At 43.8% G+C, this 19,131-nt stretch overlaps 1 protein-coding gene across 2 annotated transcripts in view; it reads left to right on the top strand.

The window, feature by feature from the left end:
• The window catches only part of KIF24 (kinesin family member 24), a 60,457-nt gene that overhangs the window by 37,282 nt on the left and 4,044 nt on the right, over positions 1 to 19,131 (top strand). For both annotated transcript variants that reach the window (XM_023627486.2, XM_001499631.7), the window contains 5 exons: positions 5,971 to 6,092; positions 6,905 to 7,010; positions 11,689 to 11,760; positions 13,430 to 13,539; positions 16,879 to 19,122. In XM_023627486.2, the coding sequence (XP_023483254.2) occupies positions 5,971 to 6,092; positions 6,905 to 7,010; positions 11,689 to 11,760; positions 13,430 to 13,539; positions 16,879 to 19,122 (2,654 nt within the window). The remainder of the gene's footprint in view (positions 1 to 5,970; positions 6,093 to 6,904; positions 7,011 to 11,688; positions 11,761 to 13,429; positions 13,540 to 16,878; positions 19,123 to 19,131) is intronic.

Below are 19,131 nucleotides of genomic sequence, written 5' to 3'. Positions count from 1 at the left end.
TGTATTTCAGTACACAGTATATGAGTTCTCTAGGATATATATGTATACAGTTGTGAAATGACTGGATCAGAGGACATGCGTATCTTCCACTTCCTAGACGATGCCAGCTGTTTTCCACAGTGGTGTAGACTCCCACCAGCAGCATACGAGCAGTCCCACTGCTCTTCATCCTCCCACCCCTTTATTGGTTTTTGAATTGGTGCCAGTCTGGAGGTGTTTAATTATAACTCATTGTGGTTTTACTTTGCATTTTGCTGGTTGAGAGTGAAATTGAATAGCTTTTCGTAGTTGTAACTTATCTCTCGGATTTCCTCCTTTGGGAATGCCAGTTCGGGTCTTTTCCTCATTTCTGGGTTTTTGTCTTTTTCTTACTGATGTTCTGGGTGTGAGTCTTTTATCAGTTATCTGTGTCATAAGCATGTTGTCTCACTCTGTGGCTTGTCTTTCTGGTTTCATCATAATGTCTTTCAATGCTTGCTTGAGTCCCCCTGAAGCCACTTAAGTCAGAATCTCTCAGGGATGAGGCCCAGATGCAGGTTATTATTATTATTATTTTAAATTGACATATAGTTCACATACCTTAAAATTCACCTTTTTAAAGTGTACAAATATAATTCTCTTATTGAGATATAACCCATATTATTCACCCTTTTAAAATATACAAATCAGTGATTTTTTTTTAGGATTTTCAAAAAGTTATGCAGCCATCACCAACATCTAATTCCAGAACATTTTCGTTACGCCAGAATGAAATACTGTACCATTAGCAGTTACTCTTTGTTTCCCCTGCCCCCAGTGCCTGGCAACCACTAATTTCTTCCTCTATGGATTTGCCTTTTCTGGCCATATCATATAAATGGAATCATACAGCATGCAGCCTTTTGTCTCTGGCTTCTTTCACTTAGCATAATACTTGCAAGGTTCATCCATGTTATAGCATGTCTCAGTATTTCATTCCTTTTTATGGCTGAATAATATGCTATTGTATGGATATACCATATTTTATTTATTCATTCTTCAGTTGTTGGACATGTAGGTTGTTTCCACTTTTTAGCTATTATGAATAATGCTGCTATGAACATTCATGTACAAGTTTTTGTGTGGACATGTGTTTTCCGTTTTCTTGAGTATGTGCCTAGAAGTGGAATTGCTGGGTCATACTTCTTGAGGAACTCCCAAACTGTTTTCCAAAGTGGCTGCACCATTTTACATTCCCACCAGGAATGTTTGAAGGTGGGTATTATTTTAGAAGCTCCGCGGATGATTCTAACCATGTAGCCATCAGAGTCATTCTAGTGTATCCAGCAAAGCTAGAGTCAAAGAGAGAAGGCTGGAAGGACAGGCTGTGTACTTAACGATACCCACCTCTAGAAGAGCTTCACAATATGCCTCTCCAAGGAACTGGGTGTGTGAAATGGCAGAGTGGCTCACCGTCAATGTGTCTTTTTCTAACAGTTTCTTTTTCCCGGGACAAATAGGTAAAGTTTGTTTAAGGGTTGGGACCTCATATTTGTGTAATTATCAGATTCCTGAGCCCTAGGATCCAAAACCTGAAGATAGCACCTGAGTGTGACTGTTTTAGAGGGTCACCTAAGAGCCAAGAGCCCCTTTCTAGTGATTCTGCAAAGTGTTCTTCAAAGGTGGGTGCAGAACAAGTGTTTGGGACGTGTTGAAGGGGCTCCTTCAACACTGTGACCATTGTTAACTTGTCCAGAGCTCCCTGCACTATGGAGTCCTAAGGACATTGTTTCTCACACACCTATTCCCTGTGGTCCTCTTGTTTCCACCTCCCCCAGCCATTCCTTCATTTACCTGGGAGTTTCAGGAGAGTTGGTCCTCGCAATGCCTTTGTCCCTGGAGATTAGACCAGTCGCATGAGAAAGGAGCAAACACTGCTAGGAATCCCTTTCCTTCGGCTGTGGGCTGTAACTGTGCTGATGGACAGTCTGGTAATCCATCACACTCTCTTCCTGGCAGAGTTTATGGCACTGCTGTAGCCTAAGTTATGTTTCCTAAGAAAAGCAGAAACAAGTTTCTTGTTAGTCAACGTATTATCACCATTGATACCCTCAGTCTGTAATACACATGAAGTTGTACAAGAAGGAAGCTAGCTGAGATCAGAGTGGAAAGTTGATATAAATTATGGATATCTAACACAGTTACCCTCATAAACATTTATTGACTTGAAACAACAGCACTTTCTAACTCAGGTGTCACACTTGCACTCTCTCAGTTGTCACCATTCATGCTTACTCAGGTATCACCCATGTGTTCGCTCAAGTGTCATTCTCGGGCATTACCATCAAGTGTTACCCTCAGAGATAACCCTCAGGCTCACTCAGGCGTGGCCACTTGTTGCCGGCATGCACAACTGGCAGCTTCATTTTTCACGTGGGATGGTCCTTCCTTCAGGAAGTTTCTCCTAGGTGTAGTTTATTACCTGGTCTTACTGATGCAGGCACCAGGACTTCCCTCCCCATGCAGAGGATTCACTGACTCATCCAGATTTAGAATCAAGATTTTGTCTGTCAGGCAATTGATGGGCATTCTTTCAGTCGTAGAGATTTACAGGTTTTTAAGTCATTCCTACAGCCATTTCATGTACTTCCAGATATCCATTCCCAAACTTCTAATAAATCTGTTTCATGTTTTATCATTGCCTTGGCTGTAATTGGTAGCAGAGGCCCACATAGCAAGAGCCTGCCTAGATGAATGTCAGTTGTACACAGGTGACGGAGACTGAATGTCTACATAGGGCCTGACCTGTCCTTCTTTGGTATTTGTGCAGGAAGCTCAGTGATGAAAGCCGTATACCCACACAGAGCTGGGTCTCAGTTCCGTGCACCTCTGAGCGTGTCCTTTACCTTTCTGAGCCTGAAACATGTGCGTGATAGTAGATGACTGGGTTGGGTGATAGAAAAGGAAATGAGATAATAATATGCTTACTGTGATGCTAGCTCAATTTGTCACATCTGTTAATAAGTCCTTGAGTGTTTCTCAGTGCCATGGAATTCAGCACTTGTCTCTACCTTCTATTGTAGCAGGTCCTCATTTCACTACTCATGTAACCTGTGTTGTCTAAAGGACATGCGTGTAGAAACTTGCTGGATAGACTTTAGTTATGAAAGGGAGTTTGAGGAAGTGGAGGTAGTGAGAAGAAAAGGGGGCTAGTGGTTTTTAAGGTCATTGCATTAATTTTGCCCTGCTCCTAGACTTGCATTTCCCCCAAATAGATTGTCTCTCTTTTCCCCTCTTTATTTATTTATTTTTACTTATACTAGGGAGCCTGTGGAATCTCATGTTGATTATAAAGCTCTGTTTCCTCGTGAAACTCTGATTGTTTTACATTTTTGAAAACAGATAACGTTTGAAAGTGTACATGATGTTAGTTCTTTAGTATCTTTTTAAAAGTTAATATTTATTCAGAACTTACCATGTACCAATCATGGTACTAAGTGCTTTACATGTATTATCTTTTTGAATCCTCATAAGTAACCTAGGAGACTACCATTTTATAGATAAGAAACTGGAACCCCGAAAAGTTAAGTGATTTGCAAAAGTTTGCACAACCACATATCAGAGCTGGCATGTGAACCCAGATGTCCAACTTGAGATTTCACTCTCTTCACTGCTACACTTGAATTGTATCGTTTATAAAAGTTTGTCTCATGCTCTTCACAAACTGCCTCATTTTTACTCCTTAGAGCTCAGCTGTTTTATTCCACAATTTCTGAAAGGCTTAGTGATTGCAGGCTGTGAGTGAAGGCTGAGGAAACTGGACCAAGGACCAAAAATTCCTTCATGCCTCCCCTAAAAGAGATTTTAGGAAAGCTTACCTCAACATGTTAGGTTTTCTGAGATGCACTCACAGGCACCTAGTAACGTCATGGTGGACAAGGTACAGTGAAAGCCAGGCATAAAACTCTATAATGGAACCCCAGAAGCTGGTCTTTCTTGCCCCCCGCCCCCCCCGGCGGTGAACCACAAGGCCATCCTTTCAGCTTTCTGACAGTGTCCACAGTTGCTGGCTAGGTATGGCCTGGAGGCCTGTCTGAGCTCTCCCTAGGTCCCAGCAGAAGTAGCGTTATTACTCACTTGTGGCAGAAGGCACCTGGCTTCTGTCCCTCTGTGATCCTTCCTTTATCCGTCAAGCATGTTGCTTACACAAACGCAGAGGTTTAAAAGATCTCCCCTGTCTCTTCATGGGGTTTGTAAAAGACAGAAAAATCAAAAGAGCAATGAGAATCCTGAAACTTAGGAGGAAATGCACCAGGATCTTGTTAACTCTGGGATTATGGGAGGTATATATTTTCTTCTTTTTTTTCCTATATTTTCCAACTTTTCCGCAGCAAGCATGTCTTACTTTTCTAATGAAAAAGAGAAAAAAGTTTGATAAAAAGAACAATACAGTCTAAGATGATCCATCATCGTTGCATTACAGTTTACGTAAGCACGAAGTCAGAGCAATGCAGAGAGGCCAGGATGAGGAAGTGCGTTTAAACTAGATGGTTCAGTCACGGAGATGGCCTTAAGTGACCTAGTCAGCATCGAAGCTTAGTTGGCAGTGGTTTTTTTGGTACTTGCCACACCCAGCGTAAGGGATTACTGGTCTGATTCCTGATTAGCAGCAACATGTTACCTATGCAGTTAATAATCTAGTTCTATAAATTAACAGGTTCTTCTCTGCAAAAGGATTCATCATAGTCCCTCATAGTCCCTTTAAACTTTTAGCACGCTATTTACAAAATGCATTTAAAATATGATTCTTAATAAAGTTAAAAAAAATGAAATATGATTCTAAAATACAATTCTAAATCCCACATACAGATAGTCTTTAGAAGCATAGCTGTTACTTAGACCGTGGAGGAACTTATTGTCAGTTAGTTAAATTTTAAAAAAGCCACTTGCCCCTGCTTGTTAAGATATTTTATGGCTTATTGTTGAAGTTTGACTCTGTCATCTTTTGGACTCTTAATTTGGAAACTGTGGCTACATTAGTATGATATAAATTGAAATTCTGAGAGATTGAGGAAAAAATGAGATAGGACTTCCTTACCCTTAATTTACTGCAGAATAAATGAATTTATCATAAGTGCCCCAGTGCGGTGGAAACCACGTGGGCTTTGGAGTCCGACATATTGGACGTGGAATTTGGTTCTGCCACACCACAGCCGTTTGTGAGCAAGTCACCCTCTGAGTTTATTCCTCAGCTGTAAACTGGACATAATAACCATACTCACCTCACATTAGGCTGTTGTGAGGATCCTATCAAATAATATTTTTAAAGTTCTTCATCTTGTTTCTTCTCAGTAATCAACACTCCTCCCCATGTCCAAAATCAGAGAAGCATGTTCATTTCTGGCTGTGTTTTCAGTGGCTAGAGGCCAGTCCTGAGGCTTCACCTCCTCTCCCTGATTCCCTTGTGGCCAGAGGGACCCAAGGTAGTCTTTACTTCTATTAGGAGGGGCGTTGGTCTCAAGGGAAATCATGGGCTCATGGCAATCACGATAACTCGTCACTTCCATGTTCCCACACATCGGGCCTGGCCTCCTTGGTGACTGCATTCTGGTTGACCAGGGGGATGTGATCAGTCACCAGGATGCACATTTGCTTCAGTTGCCAAGATAGATGGGTATTATGGGACCATGTTTTGGAGCCAAGTTATGCCCTGGGGATTTTAGTCAGGCTAAATCCATCAAAGAAATTAAAAAGAATATATGAGATCAAGAAGTAAATTAGCTCTTGAGCTGTTGAATGTTCTCCCCCAAGATTAGTATTCCACATTATTTTCATTGCTGTTGGGTACTTACTCTCTATGATTTAGAGTTTAGGCAGCTTTTCTCATGGAGGGAAAAACTGCAGTGTACTGACAGAGTTCCATGTCTGGTCTCTGCCGCCCTTAGCCAATCTCAGGAGCCGGACAGCTTTGTTTACTCCTTGGTGAAGTCACCCAGTGGCTTTTATTTTCAGGTGATCCTGAAGGGCAGCAAGGAGCGCAGCACCGGGGCCACTGGAGTTAATGCAGACTCCTCCCGTTCCCATGCTGTCATCCAAATTCAGGTCAAAGATTCAGCCAAGAGGACGTTTGGCAGGTGAGCTGGAAATCTGCAGGGAATTGCATTGTCTGCCTTCCCTAATGTGGCTTTGAAATATGTGTTATCAACAGCAGGACCCTGCCACCAAGGAGTTCTTTATTTCAGGGATACAGTGTAGAGTAGTTAGCCCTGAAATAAATCATTGCACGAAAGTGCCATCAGTTGATTAACCATGAAGTAATGACCTATTGTTGGTCAACCCTTAGTTATTAAAAGGGACATTGATTGCTTCTAACGTGAAACACAGAATCAGTATAGGAGTAGCAGGGAATGCATCTCAGAGAGCTTACAGGCCAAAAAAAAAAAGAAAAATTAATCCATCCTTCTTGAAAGAAGCCATAAGACAATTGGGTACATTCATTCCTTCTCTGGTGCTATCTTAGCGAGCTCTGCCACACTGATGGATGAGCCTATCTCACCTCTGAGTAATGAGTCTTTTTTTTTTTCTTCTCTTTCTTTCAATTTTTTTTTTGGCTGGAAAGCAGCCCACAAAAGTTTCTATTTAATTATCTAAGTGGTCACCTAAGTGATTTGCATTGTGGTCATTTAGCCTTATGGGAAGAATGTTTTATTAATTTCAGTCATACTTTCTCACAAATGATTAAAACAAGCGGAAGTGTCTAAGTGAACCATGCCAGCAGCAGCTGACAGATCAGAATCTTGCGATACTTTTGGAAAGCTGACAGTAATGTCTTGTCTTTAACAAGGATGGGCCAGTGTTAATTTCTTCCTGCCATCACAAAATGCTGACTGATGTAAAAATAAACCAAAGCCCCAAAGAAGTCATCCCTGCTGTGTCTTTTCTCTAGGATCTCTTTTATTGACTTGGCTGGCAGTGAAAGAGCAGCGGATGCCAGAGACTCAGATAGACAGACGAAGATGGAAGGTGCAGAAATAAACCAGAGTCTTCTGGCTGTAAGTTGTTTGAAAGCTTTAATCTAAAAATCGTCCATGAGAGATTTTGCCCCGCTTTACATGCAGCCAGAGGGGTGAGGGTGGCATGGACTCAGCAGAGCAAGGGCGTGCTCTTATCTGGCAGTGGAATTCCAGGGTCGGAGCTGGAGGCTGCTCAGTCAGACTCTCACAATTTTAGGCCCCTCTTCCCTTTCCCTTCCCGCTCTTCCTCTGGTCAGTGCCTGCCAATTAGGAACAGAGAAGTATTTCTGCAGTTGCTGAATGGTTAACTTAGGTTAGCTTTCGCCCTCTCATCAAGTTTTAAAACTGTATTAATTTTTCAAACATACGAAAGTAGAACAGATAGTATAATGATCTCCCAAATACTTGTCACCCAGCCAGCTTCAACATGTGAAAATCTAACCAACCTTCCCTTCCCCGGTTGGATTATTTTAAAGCAAATTCTGTTATCATGTCATTTTTTCCACAAATGTTTCATTATATACCTCAATGGACTCTTATTTTTTATTACAACCATAATACTATTATCATACCTAAAGAAATAATTATTTAATGTTGTCTGTTATCCAGTAAGTGTTATAATTTCTCCACTTGTCTTTTTACAATTGGTTTGTTCAAATCAAGATGCAAACAAGATCCTTGGATTGTTTTTGGTTCATCTGTCTCGTATTCCATATGAGTTCTTCTCTCTCTTTTTTTTTATATCAATGTATTTGTTGAAGAAAACTAGGTCACTTGTCCTGTGGGATTTCCCACATTCTGGATTAGGCTGACTGCATCCCCACATTGATGTTTAACCTGGTACTCCATTGTCTCTATTTTCTTTAAAGTGATTAAGATCTATATTTTTTCTGTCCAATATGGTAGCCACTAAACCACATGTGGCTCCTGAGCACTTGAAATGCGGCAAGTCTGAATTGCAGTGTGCTCTAAGAGTAAAATACACACTGGATTTTGAAGCATGTAAAATGTCTCAATATTTTTCCACATTGATGTACATGCTGAAATAATACTGTCGGGTGTATTGGATTAACTAAAATATATAATTAAGATTACATATTTTATATATATTACATACATATTATATATTATATATGGAATATTATACATAATTGTATATATAATTTCATCTATTTTTTAAGGTGGCTATTAGAAATTTAATATTACATATATGGTTTGCATTTGTGTAAATATATTTCTATTGGGAAATACATATTTCTATGGGAAAGTGCTAATCTAGAAGCTTGATCAGATTTAGGTTTATTTTTTTGGCAAGAACGATTCATAGGTGGTTCTTGGACTTCCTATAGGAACACATCAGGAGGTACAGAACGTCTGATTGTCTCTTTTTGTGATATTAAGAATTAAGAAAAATTCAAATGTCGTCAGCCTAGTTCCTCCAGTATGAAGTTTCCCATCAGCCTTTTTCAACTAATGGTTTTAGCAGCCGTTGATGAGCATCACCTGTATCCATTGTTTCATTAGGGATTCCAAAATGGTGATATTCTAATTCTAATATTCCTTCCGTATTTATTAGTTGGAAAGAACTTTCCCAAAACTATCTGATTGTCCTGAAATTTAGTTTATACAGTGGAGGCAAGATGAATGCTTGACTTTTTGCCTTTACTCACCAGTTCTCAGAATGAGTTGGTGTCCTAGTAACCTAAACATGACCAATGAGTGTGTTGTTGTTGTTTACTTTTTTGTGTGTTTGTATTATTATAACACTTTATAATCATTATTCTTTTCACTGCTTAAATTGTATGTCCTTGGCCAGTGGGAGCCTTTTCAATTATGTTCCTGTGTCTTTTTGACCCAACTCTACTACTTCCTGATAGCCTTCTGGCTTTATGCAGTGACAAGATGTTCTAGGCTTATCTTATACATTTCCTTCCCCAGACCTTGAATCAGCCATTTCTTCAACAAGCCCTGGTTTTAGAGGGAAATGGTATTTAGAGACCACTTAAGGGTGCTAGGGGTGCTTACTACCACTGGGTTAGTTTTGCTTCTAGACCTTTTTAATGGATGGAGGTAGGAAATTGTTTTGTTTTGTTTTGCTGAGGAAGATTGGCCCTGAGCTAACATCTGTGCTAGGCTTCCTCTATTTTGGATGTGGGTTGCCGCCACAGCATGGCTTGACAAGCAGTGTAGGTCTGCGCCCAGGATCTGAACCCACAAACCTGGGCCACCAAAGCGGAGCATGCAGAACTTTAACCGCTAAGCCACAGGGCCAGCCCTGGAAATAAATTTTTTTGAAGGAGAAAAATATATGAGGGATTTATACTAATAAATTAATTCAAAATTAAGATTCCAGGGTTTTTGCTTAACTTTTTGAATTTATATTTCTCTTATGCTAGAATTCTCAGTTCCTGAAAACATTAATATAATTTATCTGCTCTACTTCAATATGTATGTATTTCAAAATAGTGCTACTGTTACTCGTAGTGTGATTACTGAATTCAGACTAAGATTTCTTTGCAGGGGCCGGCCCGGTGGCGCAGCGGTTAAGTGTGCACGTTCCACTTCTCAGTGGCCCAGGGTTCGCCAGTTTGGATCCCGGGTGTGGACATGGCACTGCTTGGCAAAAAGCCATGCTGTGGTAGGTGTCCCACATATAAAGTAGAGGAAGATGGGTATGGATGTTAGCTCAGGGCCAGTGTTCCTTAGAAAAAAGAGGAGGATTGGCAGTAGTTAGCTCAGGGCTAATTTTCCTCAAACGAAAAAAGATTTCTTTGCAGTTTCCTTTTTACCCTTAGGTTGTATCCCACTAGGGATGTATAGTCATAATATTGTGTTGCATAGTCACTTGAAATAATTCTTCTGTGTGCTTGAGCTTACCAATTTCATATTCAGTTAAAGTAAAAATTGGAAAACAAGCCACCTTCAGATTCTGTTCCCTCACATTCACATTGTCCCCTCAACCCTGTTCCCTCCCTCCCCTTAGATAACCATTTTTCTACCTGTCTCGACGTTTTTTTGTTTGTTTGTTTTTTAAGATTTTATTTTTCCTTTTTCTCCCAAAGCCCCCCGGAACATAGTTGTATATTTTAGTTGCGAGTCCTTCTAGTTGTGGCATGTGGGACACTGGCTCAGCATGGCTTGATGAGTGATGCCATGTCTGCGCCCAGGATCCCAGCCAGTGAAACCCTGGGTCACCGAAGCGGAGCACATGAACTTAACCACTCGACCACGGAGCCAGCCTCATACCTGTCTCTATGTTTGTACTCACCACTTTTCTCAGAAAAAAAGGCAGGGTACTGTAAACACTGTTGTGCACTTTGCTTTTCTACCCCACAGTGTCCTGGAGCTCACTCCATGGCTGTATAGAGATCTCCCTTGATTCTTTCTATAGCTGCATGGTGCTCCCTTGTGCCCATGCATATTATTTAAGTCCTTTGATCAGAACTGAAGTCATCAGCTAGGCACGTTATTTCCATGCCTCATGAGGAATAAATTGGGAGGCTGAGAGAGAAATCAGCATCTTTTTCTTTTTCTTTTTTAAATTTTGAATAATTTTAGATTTATTTAAAAAGTTGCTAAAATAAATACACAACATTTCTTCTCCCAGCTTCCCTAATTTTTTTTTTTCTGAGAAAGATCAGCCCTGAGCTAACATCTGCTGCCAGTCCTCCTTTTTTTTGTTTGTTTGTTTTTTGCTGAGGAAGACTGGCCCTGAGCTAACATCTATGCCCATTTTCCTCTACTTTTATATGTGGGACACCTGCCACAGCATGGCTTCATGAGTGGTGCCATGTCCACACCCAGGATCCGAACCAGCAGACCCTGGGTCGCCGAAGCAGAAAATGCGAACTTAACCGCTGTGCCACTGGGCCGGCCCTCCAGCTTCCCTAATGTTAACATCTTACATAACCATAGTAAAATGATCTAAATCATCAGGAAATTAACATTGCCATAATACTGTTAACTAACCTACAGACATTTGAATTTCACCAGCAGACCCACTAACATCCTTTTTCAGCTCCAGGATCCTTTGTTACATTTAGTTGTCGTTTTTCTGTAGTCTCCTCAGTTTTTGCCAGTCATGACCTTAACATTTGAAGAATGCTGGCCAGTTATTTTTCAGAATGTCTGAATTTGGGTTTGTCTGATGTTTTCGCATGATTAGATTGAAGTAATGAGTTTTTAGCAAAAATACCACGGGAGGTGTACCCTTCTCAGTGTATCATGTCAGGTGTGCCTGAAGTCAGTGCCCTGACTCTAGAATTTCTCCTGCCCCATTCAAACAACTTACGTCTGAGTCAACATTTAAATCTACCCCTGTAGGTGTGCGTGTGTGAGCGGGGAGGCAGGGGAGTGGTGTGGATATTTTCTCTACTGAAGTGCGTCTTTAGTTGGGAAGAATGTAAGAGGAGAGAAAGTTCTGGCAAACTGGAACTGCCACCACGTAAGCTTGGACTCTGGGACCTGGTCCGTGCTATCGGGGCTAATCCTAGGATCACAGCTGTTAAGGTGGGGGGCCCTTAACTGGGCACAGCTTACACAGGACGATGATTCCCAGTCTAGCTTGTTTTCTTCTTGTTGAACAAGAGACTACCAGGGCATTTTGACTTCTTTTTGGAGGATTGCCTGAATGTGGTTTATTTAAGAAAAATCTGGCCTGTTACTCTTTGTTTGCGTGTATATGTGATGTGCTTGTTGTCATTCTACTACTTTGCAGCTGAAGGAGTGTATCCGAGCTTTGGACCAGGAACACACCCACACTCCCTTCAGGCAAAGCAAATTAACTCAGGTAAAGTTAAACGTGAGCTTTGAGTTTGTTCTCCTTCACGGCGGGGGTGGGGGGAGCCCCGTTCCTTCCAGGAGCTGTCAGTCTCGGCGGAGGGGAGAGGCAGCCGGGCTCCTACAGGGGCGACAGCGCTCTTCTGGTCACCATCCAACCGCCCTCTCCTTATTTCTAATGTAGAGAAACCTTGCTGATCCAGTGGCATCTCTGAGCCTTTGAAGAGGCCGGTGGTATAGTTGTATTTGGTACTTTCTTAGCTGTGAAATCTAACCCAGTATTTCAAGACAAAAAATAGTGGCGCAGTTAAAAAGAATGAGATCAATTTGGGGCAGGTACTGACAGAAAGATGACCAAGATCTATGGTTAAAAAATGTGAAATGAGAAAAAAAACTACACAGAAAAATTATGCATATGTTAACTGATTATTCTGAGTGGTAGATAATCTTTTTCTTCCGTTTTTCTGTCATGAAAATGTGCTTCTTTATTGGTGGAAAACACCAGTAAGTCAGCATCTGTAATGGCTGCAGCAGAGTGGCCCGTGGCGGGGCCTGCCTGTGCACAGACAACTGTGAAGACAGCTGTGGGCGCCCTGGCTCCTCTCTGCACGGAGTCCTGTGCGCAGTGGAGGGCGGTCTGGGTGAGGACCCTCGTATTCTGGGAGAGGTTTTCACTCTGTGCAGCCAGACTGGGGCAGGACCTGTAGCAACATGGCTCCTTGCTAGTCAGAACTGGTGACCTTGGGTTAGACTGTGACTTCTCAAACACTATTTCAGTCAGGGACCTTAGGAAACCCTTCTTATGGGTGGCTAGTCCGGATTCTGATAGTGGCTCTGTTGTTTTTTTAAAACAAGTTCCCCATCCCCAGAAAATGTGTTCCTATCTAATTAAAAAAAAAGAAAATCCAAAGAGTGCATCCAAGTACAAAGATGGTAAAAAGTCCCTGAGAGCCCACCTCCCAGTGGTAACTACTGCTCCGTCTGGTGAACATCCTTGCAGGCGTCTCTGCCCACATATCCACACGTAGATCCACTTAGAGAGTTAGGAAGTCACACCTTTTTCACTCAACGGTAAGCTTTAGATCTTTCCATGTACCTAAGGACAGATATGCATAATTCTTTTTAATCGTTGTATTGTATTTAGTTTACAGTTACTTAGTTTGTTCCCTGTTTAAAGACTCCTAGATTTTCCAAATTTTATTATTATAATAATGTTGTAATGAATAGCCTGGGTGTACTTTATTTATTTTTGATCAATTGAGCAGTTGTTATCTTCTTAGGATAAAATCTTGGAAGTGTGATTGCCAAACCAGTAGTGTCCATTTTGATACAAATTGCCACACTGCCCTCCCGAAAGCTTGTTCCAGTTCCTGGCACACAGTCCAGGGGCAGTGTGGCAGTGTACAAGAGCGCCCCTCTCCCCAAATCATCACCAGGGGCAAGGTGTCATTTCTTAATCTTATAGGTGAAAAAATATTAGTTTTTTAGAGGTTTGTTTGCATTTCTTTGATCAGTAGTAACACAAGTACCTTTTTTGTGTTTATTGATCATTTGTATCTCTTCATTTATGAATTGCCTTTTTGTAGACGGGGGGACTGTGGCCCAGTGTCCTGCACACAGTAAGTAGTGAGTGTGCCCTTTCTTAGTTGATTTCATTGACCTGCCTTCTGTTCGTACAGGTTCTCAAGGACTCTTTCATCGGCAATGCCAAAACCTGCATGATCGCCAACATCTCACCAAGCCATGTGGCCACCGAGCACACTCTGAATACCTTGCGCTATGCTGACCGGTGAGTCCTTCAGTGGCAGGTCATGTGTGTGTGTCTCTTACACACACAGGAATCTGACCTTGAGCTCCACAAGCCTGTTCTTGGGGCAGTGATCCTACTACCAGGGAAATGTACAATTGGTCATTTGAAGAATGTGACGTGGTAGGCCCTGCCATTTTATAAGCGTGAATGTGACAAGAGGAAGGTAACACATTCCCTTTCAGGAGACAACTCCATCAGTGGCTTTTAAATGGTTAGTGGGAGATGAAATATTTATTTGGAGTAGAAGGCTCCGTGAGGTTTTCTTCTTGCTCGCCTCAGCCCTAATTGTAAGGGACACAGCACCTATTACTTGTCAAGGCAGAAGCATTTAGAGCTATGTACTTGCAGAAGAGACTAAACCAGACATGTTACAGAAGGAGAAACTGAGGCCCAGAGAAGGGCAGCAACTTTCAAAGGGCTTATTGGGAGTTAGTGGCAGAGCTCGCACCCCTGACTGCCTGGTCAGGGCTCTTTCTGGGGTGACTTTGGTATCTGCCAGGGTTCCCCCCATCTTACGTGTCTCCTAGGTGGGTGAAGATGCTCTCGTTACCCTCCTTCCCTCTGGCTGCTTTGCTCCCTGGTCCTCTTGTAACCTCTTCCGTCTCCCAGAAGCTGTCTCCAGGGTTAACAAAGTATTTGAGGGAAACATTTTTTTTTTAATTACTGTTGAGGAATCTTTAGTATCCGTGGCATTTTATGAAACTCATTGAGAAGGAAAGATGAGCTATCGTTTAAGTTCCATGAGGACAGGAACATGATCTATCTTTTTCTCCGCTGTATGTCTACTGCCCACACAGTACTTGGTACCCAGTAGATGCACAGTAAGTATTTGTGAATGAAAGGAGCTGCCCCTGGTGTCAGGGCTTGAGTGGGGCCTCTGGGTACTTTATCTCATTTCAATAGGAGAGAGAGTTTACAGAGTGGTTACCAGAGCAGACTATCTGGGCCAATTGGACTACCCTGCCTCTGCCACTAGCTAGCTGAGTGGCCTTGGGCAAGTTTTCAACCTCTCTGGGCCCCAGTTTCCTTATCTGAAAGGGGATAGTAATGGCACCTCGTATACCTCATGTAACAGTTATGTAGAATCAACGAGGTACTATGTCTGGCGGGCTTAGCACCACACCTGGCACACAGTGAGCGCTCAGTATATGGTAACTCTAACACAAGTGATACTAAGAGGTCCCCCAAAGAAGTTTCCTCAAGGAGCTTTCCTTTCTTGCATGGTTTCCTAATGCCAGCGCACCAGCACCGCGAGAAGAAAGTGGAGAGGCTACTGCATGAACTGAGAGCCCATAGAAGACCTGGGATGATCAAAAAGTGTTCCCAAAAAACCAGTATGGCTTGAAGTTCCTTCCTGCCATGTGTCCGTTGTCCACCTTCAACAATTATTAACTCTAGGCCGATCTCATTTCATAACGCCACTTACTCCCCACATCACAGGCATGTATCATCTGCTTGAGGTGAGAGCTTCCGCATTAGGAGCAGAAGACAAGACATTCCTCTCAGTGCCCCAGTAAGGAAGGTGCAAATAACCCTTTCTCATAGTGGCTATATTGAGAAGTTATTTGAAATAATTTGGGTTTAAAAAGAAGAATAGAAAAAGTACAATAGAAATAGTCTCTCCCATTCAAAGCAGTCTGATAAATTATTGAAAATGAATATGAAAAGCATTTATATGCTTAAATGAGGCCTAATTAAATTAATTTAGGTAATAATCTATACGTACACAGGATGAGGATGATTTTATTGCTTATTTTAAAAACTTCCCTCTCATTTAAAATGTTTATCCCTCCACATGCTAGAAGAATGTTGCTCAGTAGTCCAAAAATGAAGTCCGGCTGAACCCCCAGCAGGTGTATCGGAAGACAGCTCAGCGACAGGAGTGGTTCCGCTAACAGGCAGAGTGTATTGGAAGCATATAGCATCAATGACCAGATTACCTGTAGGATTCCTTCTGGCACTCAGGTTTCTAGAATTATTTACTGTGACTCCTAAGGGGAAATTTTGGTCTTTCTCTCTTAGTAAAAGTAAAGTAGCTTTGATTTGTATAAGAGGAAGTCACTTGGAACCATCTAGCCTTGCTGTGTCAGCTCTCAGCCCGTCCCTTGTCTTCGTGCCCTGCTGCAGCACCTAGCGAAGGCCCAGGGGCACAGTGCACGTGTCTTCAGTCGCATCCTGCATCTCTCTGCCTAGCTGTGTTAGCTGCTTGCCTTGCCTCTCAGACCTAAAAGGAAGATTTAAATCAAGTCTCAGTGTCAGGTTTACTGTCTTGGTTTTCAGAAATGGCCAGAGGAGTCCTTTGGCTCCCACTGAGGATTGGATTAAAACCAGAACAATGGGAAAGACATTTTCCGGGAGCCCCCAGGCAGAAGCACTGCTCCTCCTGGGGATTTTAATGCAGAATCTACAAACCAACCACTGGAGAGTCACAGTTTTGCTTGATGTTTTCTTGTAATTCCAAATTCTTACAGTGTTTTTGTTTTAAGTATCACAGATACCGAATTCTGGATTTTTCATATTCTCTAAAATTCCTGTGTGGAATATAGCATGGTTGTGTATTTCTCTATATAGGGGGTGATTTTACCTCCCGGGGACATTTGGCAATGTCTAGAGACACTTTTGACTGTCATGACTGGGGAGAAGTGCTACTAGCATCTAGGGGGTGGAGGCCAAGGATGCTGCTAAACATCCCACAGTGCACAGGACGGCCCCACAACAAAGAGTTATCTGACTCCAAATACCTAGTGCTGAGGTTGAGAAACCCTGGGAATGCACAGGTCATGTCTCCCTTAATGGAATTAGCACAGCCCACTTATTTCCAGAGGGCTTTTGCTTCCTGAAGTGCCCAGCAGGTCTGAGGGAACTCGTTTTCTCAAAGAAGCCTGAAAAGCCATGGTTTGCAGGAAGAGAGGGCTCTGATTGTGCAATAGCAGGTGAGCGGTAGACATGAGGCTCCTGAATTGGCCATCTTCAGGAAGCCTGGCGTGAGCCCTGCATGGACCGAGTACACTTCCAAGACTCCTCCCCTGGCCTGTCCCGCACATGGAACTGCGGTGATTTCCAAAACTCTTCTGACCATGGAATGTGCGGTGCATGCTTATATCCTCAGAGAAGTCACTGATCTTTTTTATTCAGGTAAAGAGAGGTATCTCATGCTGAAATAGAATCTCTCCACTTCCTCTTATTCTCTCCCAGATAGAAAAATAACTCCCAATTCTTATAATACTTTTCTTTGGTTTTTATTTTCCCTGAAAGCTGTAGAAAAAGAATTACAGAACATGCAAGAATACACATTTAACTTAACATGGTCATTTACAGGGTCAAAGAACTAAAGAAAGGCACTAAATGTTGCACGTCAGCTCGAAATCGGACGTCTGGGAACTCGTCTCCAAAACGAATTCAGAGCTCCCCTGTGGCCCTGCCAGGGGACAAATGTTCTCCCAAAAAAGTCAAGCTGGGGCTTCAGCAGTCAGTCACAGTGGCACCTGTCTCCACGAAAGGAAAGGCCCATCCTCTGGCCAGCCACCCACCCAACATCCCTTTTGCTTCTGTACCTCAAGTCCCTGGTAAAAGAGGTGGCTCCAGAGGGAGTCCTCCCGAAGAGTGGGTCATTCAGACCAGCCCCATCAAAGGAGCCGTGCAGTCTAGACATTTAGCCAAAAAAGGGGCAGGAGAGTCAGCTTCATTCTGCTCTGGGAAAAATCAAATCAGCAGCAAAACTGCCCTCAGGTGGGGCAGCAGCACCCCTGGCCCAGGAAAAGACCTGGTGCATGGCAGGCTGCCCTCCAAGGGCAAGAAAGTGCAGACTGTGCAGCCAGTGCAGAAGCAGCTCGTGTCACGAGTTGCGCTCCCCTTTGGCAGCGTCCCCCACTTAGCAGAGTACAGTCAGGCCAGCAAGGGGGACGTGCCTGCCAGGCCTGCCTCAGCAGCTTGGACAGACATCCCTCCACATCAGAAGGAGAGGGAGGAACATTTGCGCTTTTATCACCAGCAGTTCCAGCAGCCACCTCTCCTCCAGCAGAAGTTGAAGTACCAACCACTAGAAAGGTTTTTATGCCAGTACAGGCCCCAAGAGGGGCAGCTCCAGAATGAGACCCCACTTCCTTTCCACTCTTATTCTGAGAGCCACGATGGAGCCCAAGCTGAGGACCTTGATGACAGCGATTTCAGTGAAGACTCTTTTTCACATGTCTCCAGTCAGAGGACCACAAAGCAGAGACACACCCTGGAGAAGAGCGAAGGCTCGTTCTTCCTTCATCAGAAGGAGCAAGGTCCCGAGGAACAGGTAGCCGAAAGGCGGCAGAGTCTGTTTTTTAGCCCCAGAACAGATGGTGATGAGAAGGGTCTAACGGAAAGCTGGATGTACTCCAGGGACCCCACAAGCCATAGAAGAGCTGCATCTGATCACGGCCACAGCCCAAGTAAGGTGCCCTTGGAGTGGAGCAGAGAGGAGGACTCCACCTCCTCAGGGCGGCCTTCTCGTAGAGACAACCTGGCGGAGAAGCCTTACTGCTCACAGGTGGACTTTGTGTGTGGCCAGAAAAGAGGTGGCAGCCCAGCCTTGGATCTCAGACCGGATGCCTTCAGAAGTGAGGTTCCTGGGCAGGCTGAGGGCAGCTCACCATCCCCAGAGGAAGACAGTTTCACTTTCTCATTATCCCACATTGCTGTTCCTGGACCCCCAGACCAAAGAGACACAGCCAGCACACCTCTGAGAGAAGTCAGTGAAGATAGCCCAACTCTAGCGACCAGAACAATGAGAACCAGTAACTCTTTCCAAGGGGGAGACTCTGGAGGGGAGTCAGGCATGTACTCTGAATATGCTTCTGGACTGATGGCTCCCCTCACTGTGTCCCTCCTGGAGAACCCAGACAATGAGGGCTCTCCTCCCTCGGAGCAGCCGGCCCAGCGTGGGGCTGTGCACAGTCTAGTGGCAGTGGGCACAGGGGGCCCAGCTGCGGGCCACACAGTGTCTTCTAGTGATCAGGAGGCAGTCCTGCCAACGTCTTCAGCAACTCGGCACCTGTGGCTCTCATCATCTCCCCCTGACAATAAGCCTAGTGGTGATCTTCCAGCTCTGTCCCCATCACCCATCCATCAGCACCCACCGGACAAGCTGCCCAAGAGGGACGCTGACCTGGGGGAGGGCTGTCAGAGCAGAGAGACTGCAGTCTTCTCCCAGGAACTTGGAGATAGTGAGCAGTACGATGCTGATGCTGAGGAGACAGAGCTGGACGGGTCCCAGGGTTTCCCAGGAAAGCCATTCCCCACCATACATACTGGAGGACCCCTCCCTGAGCCTACTCTCACCTCACAAACAGAAAGTAGTGTTGTAGCTGACCAGCCCTGGGCCCAGGAGAGAGAGCATCCAGCAGGGCTTGGTTGGCAGGAGCTGGGTTTGTCCACAGACCCCATCAAGTTGCCCTGCTACAGTGAGGACATTGTGTGGCTCAAACACAGGCTGATCCCAAGGTGCTTAGCAAAGCCAGACTCTCCCCTGGTCCTCAGCTGCTCTCCTAAGACTGCCAGGATACTCCATCAGCCCACTCTGGGGCATGCACAGTAAGTTGG

Source organism: Equus caballus, chromosome 23 (assembly GCF_041296265.1).
Source record: "Equus caballus isolate H_3958 breed thoroughbred chromosome 23, TB-T2T, whole genome shotgun sequence".
Classification (NCBI taxonomy): domain Eukaryota; kingdom Metazoa; phylum Chordata; class Mammalia; order Perissodactyla; family Equidae; genus Equus; species Equus caballus.
Note: the sequence above shows the minus strand (reverse complement) of the source record. Positions and strands in the feature narration are given on the sequence as shown.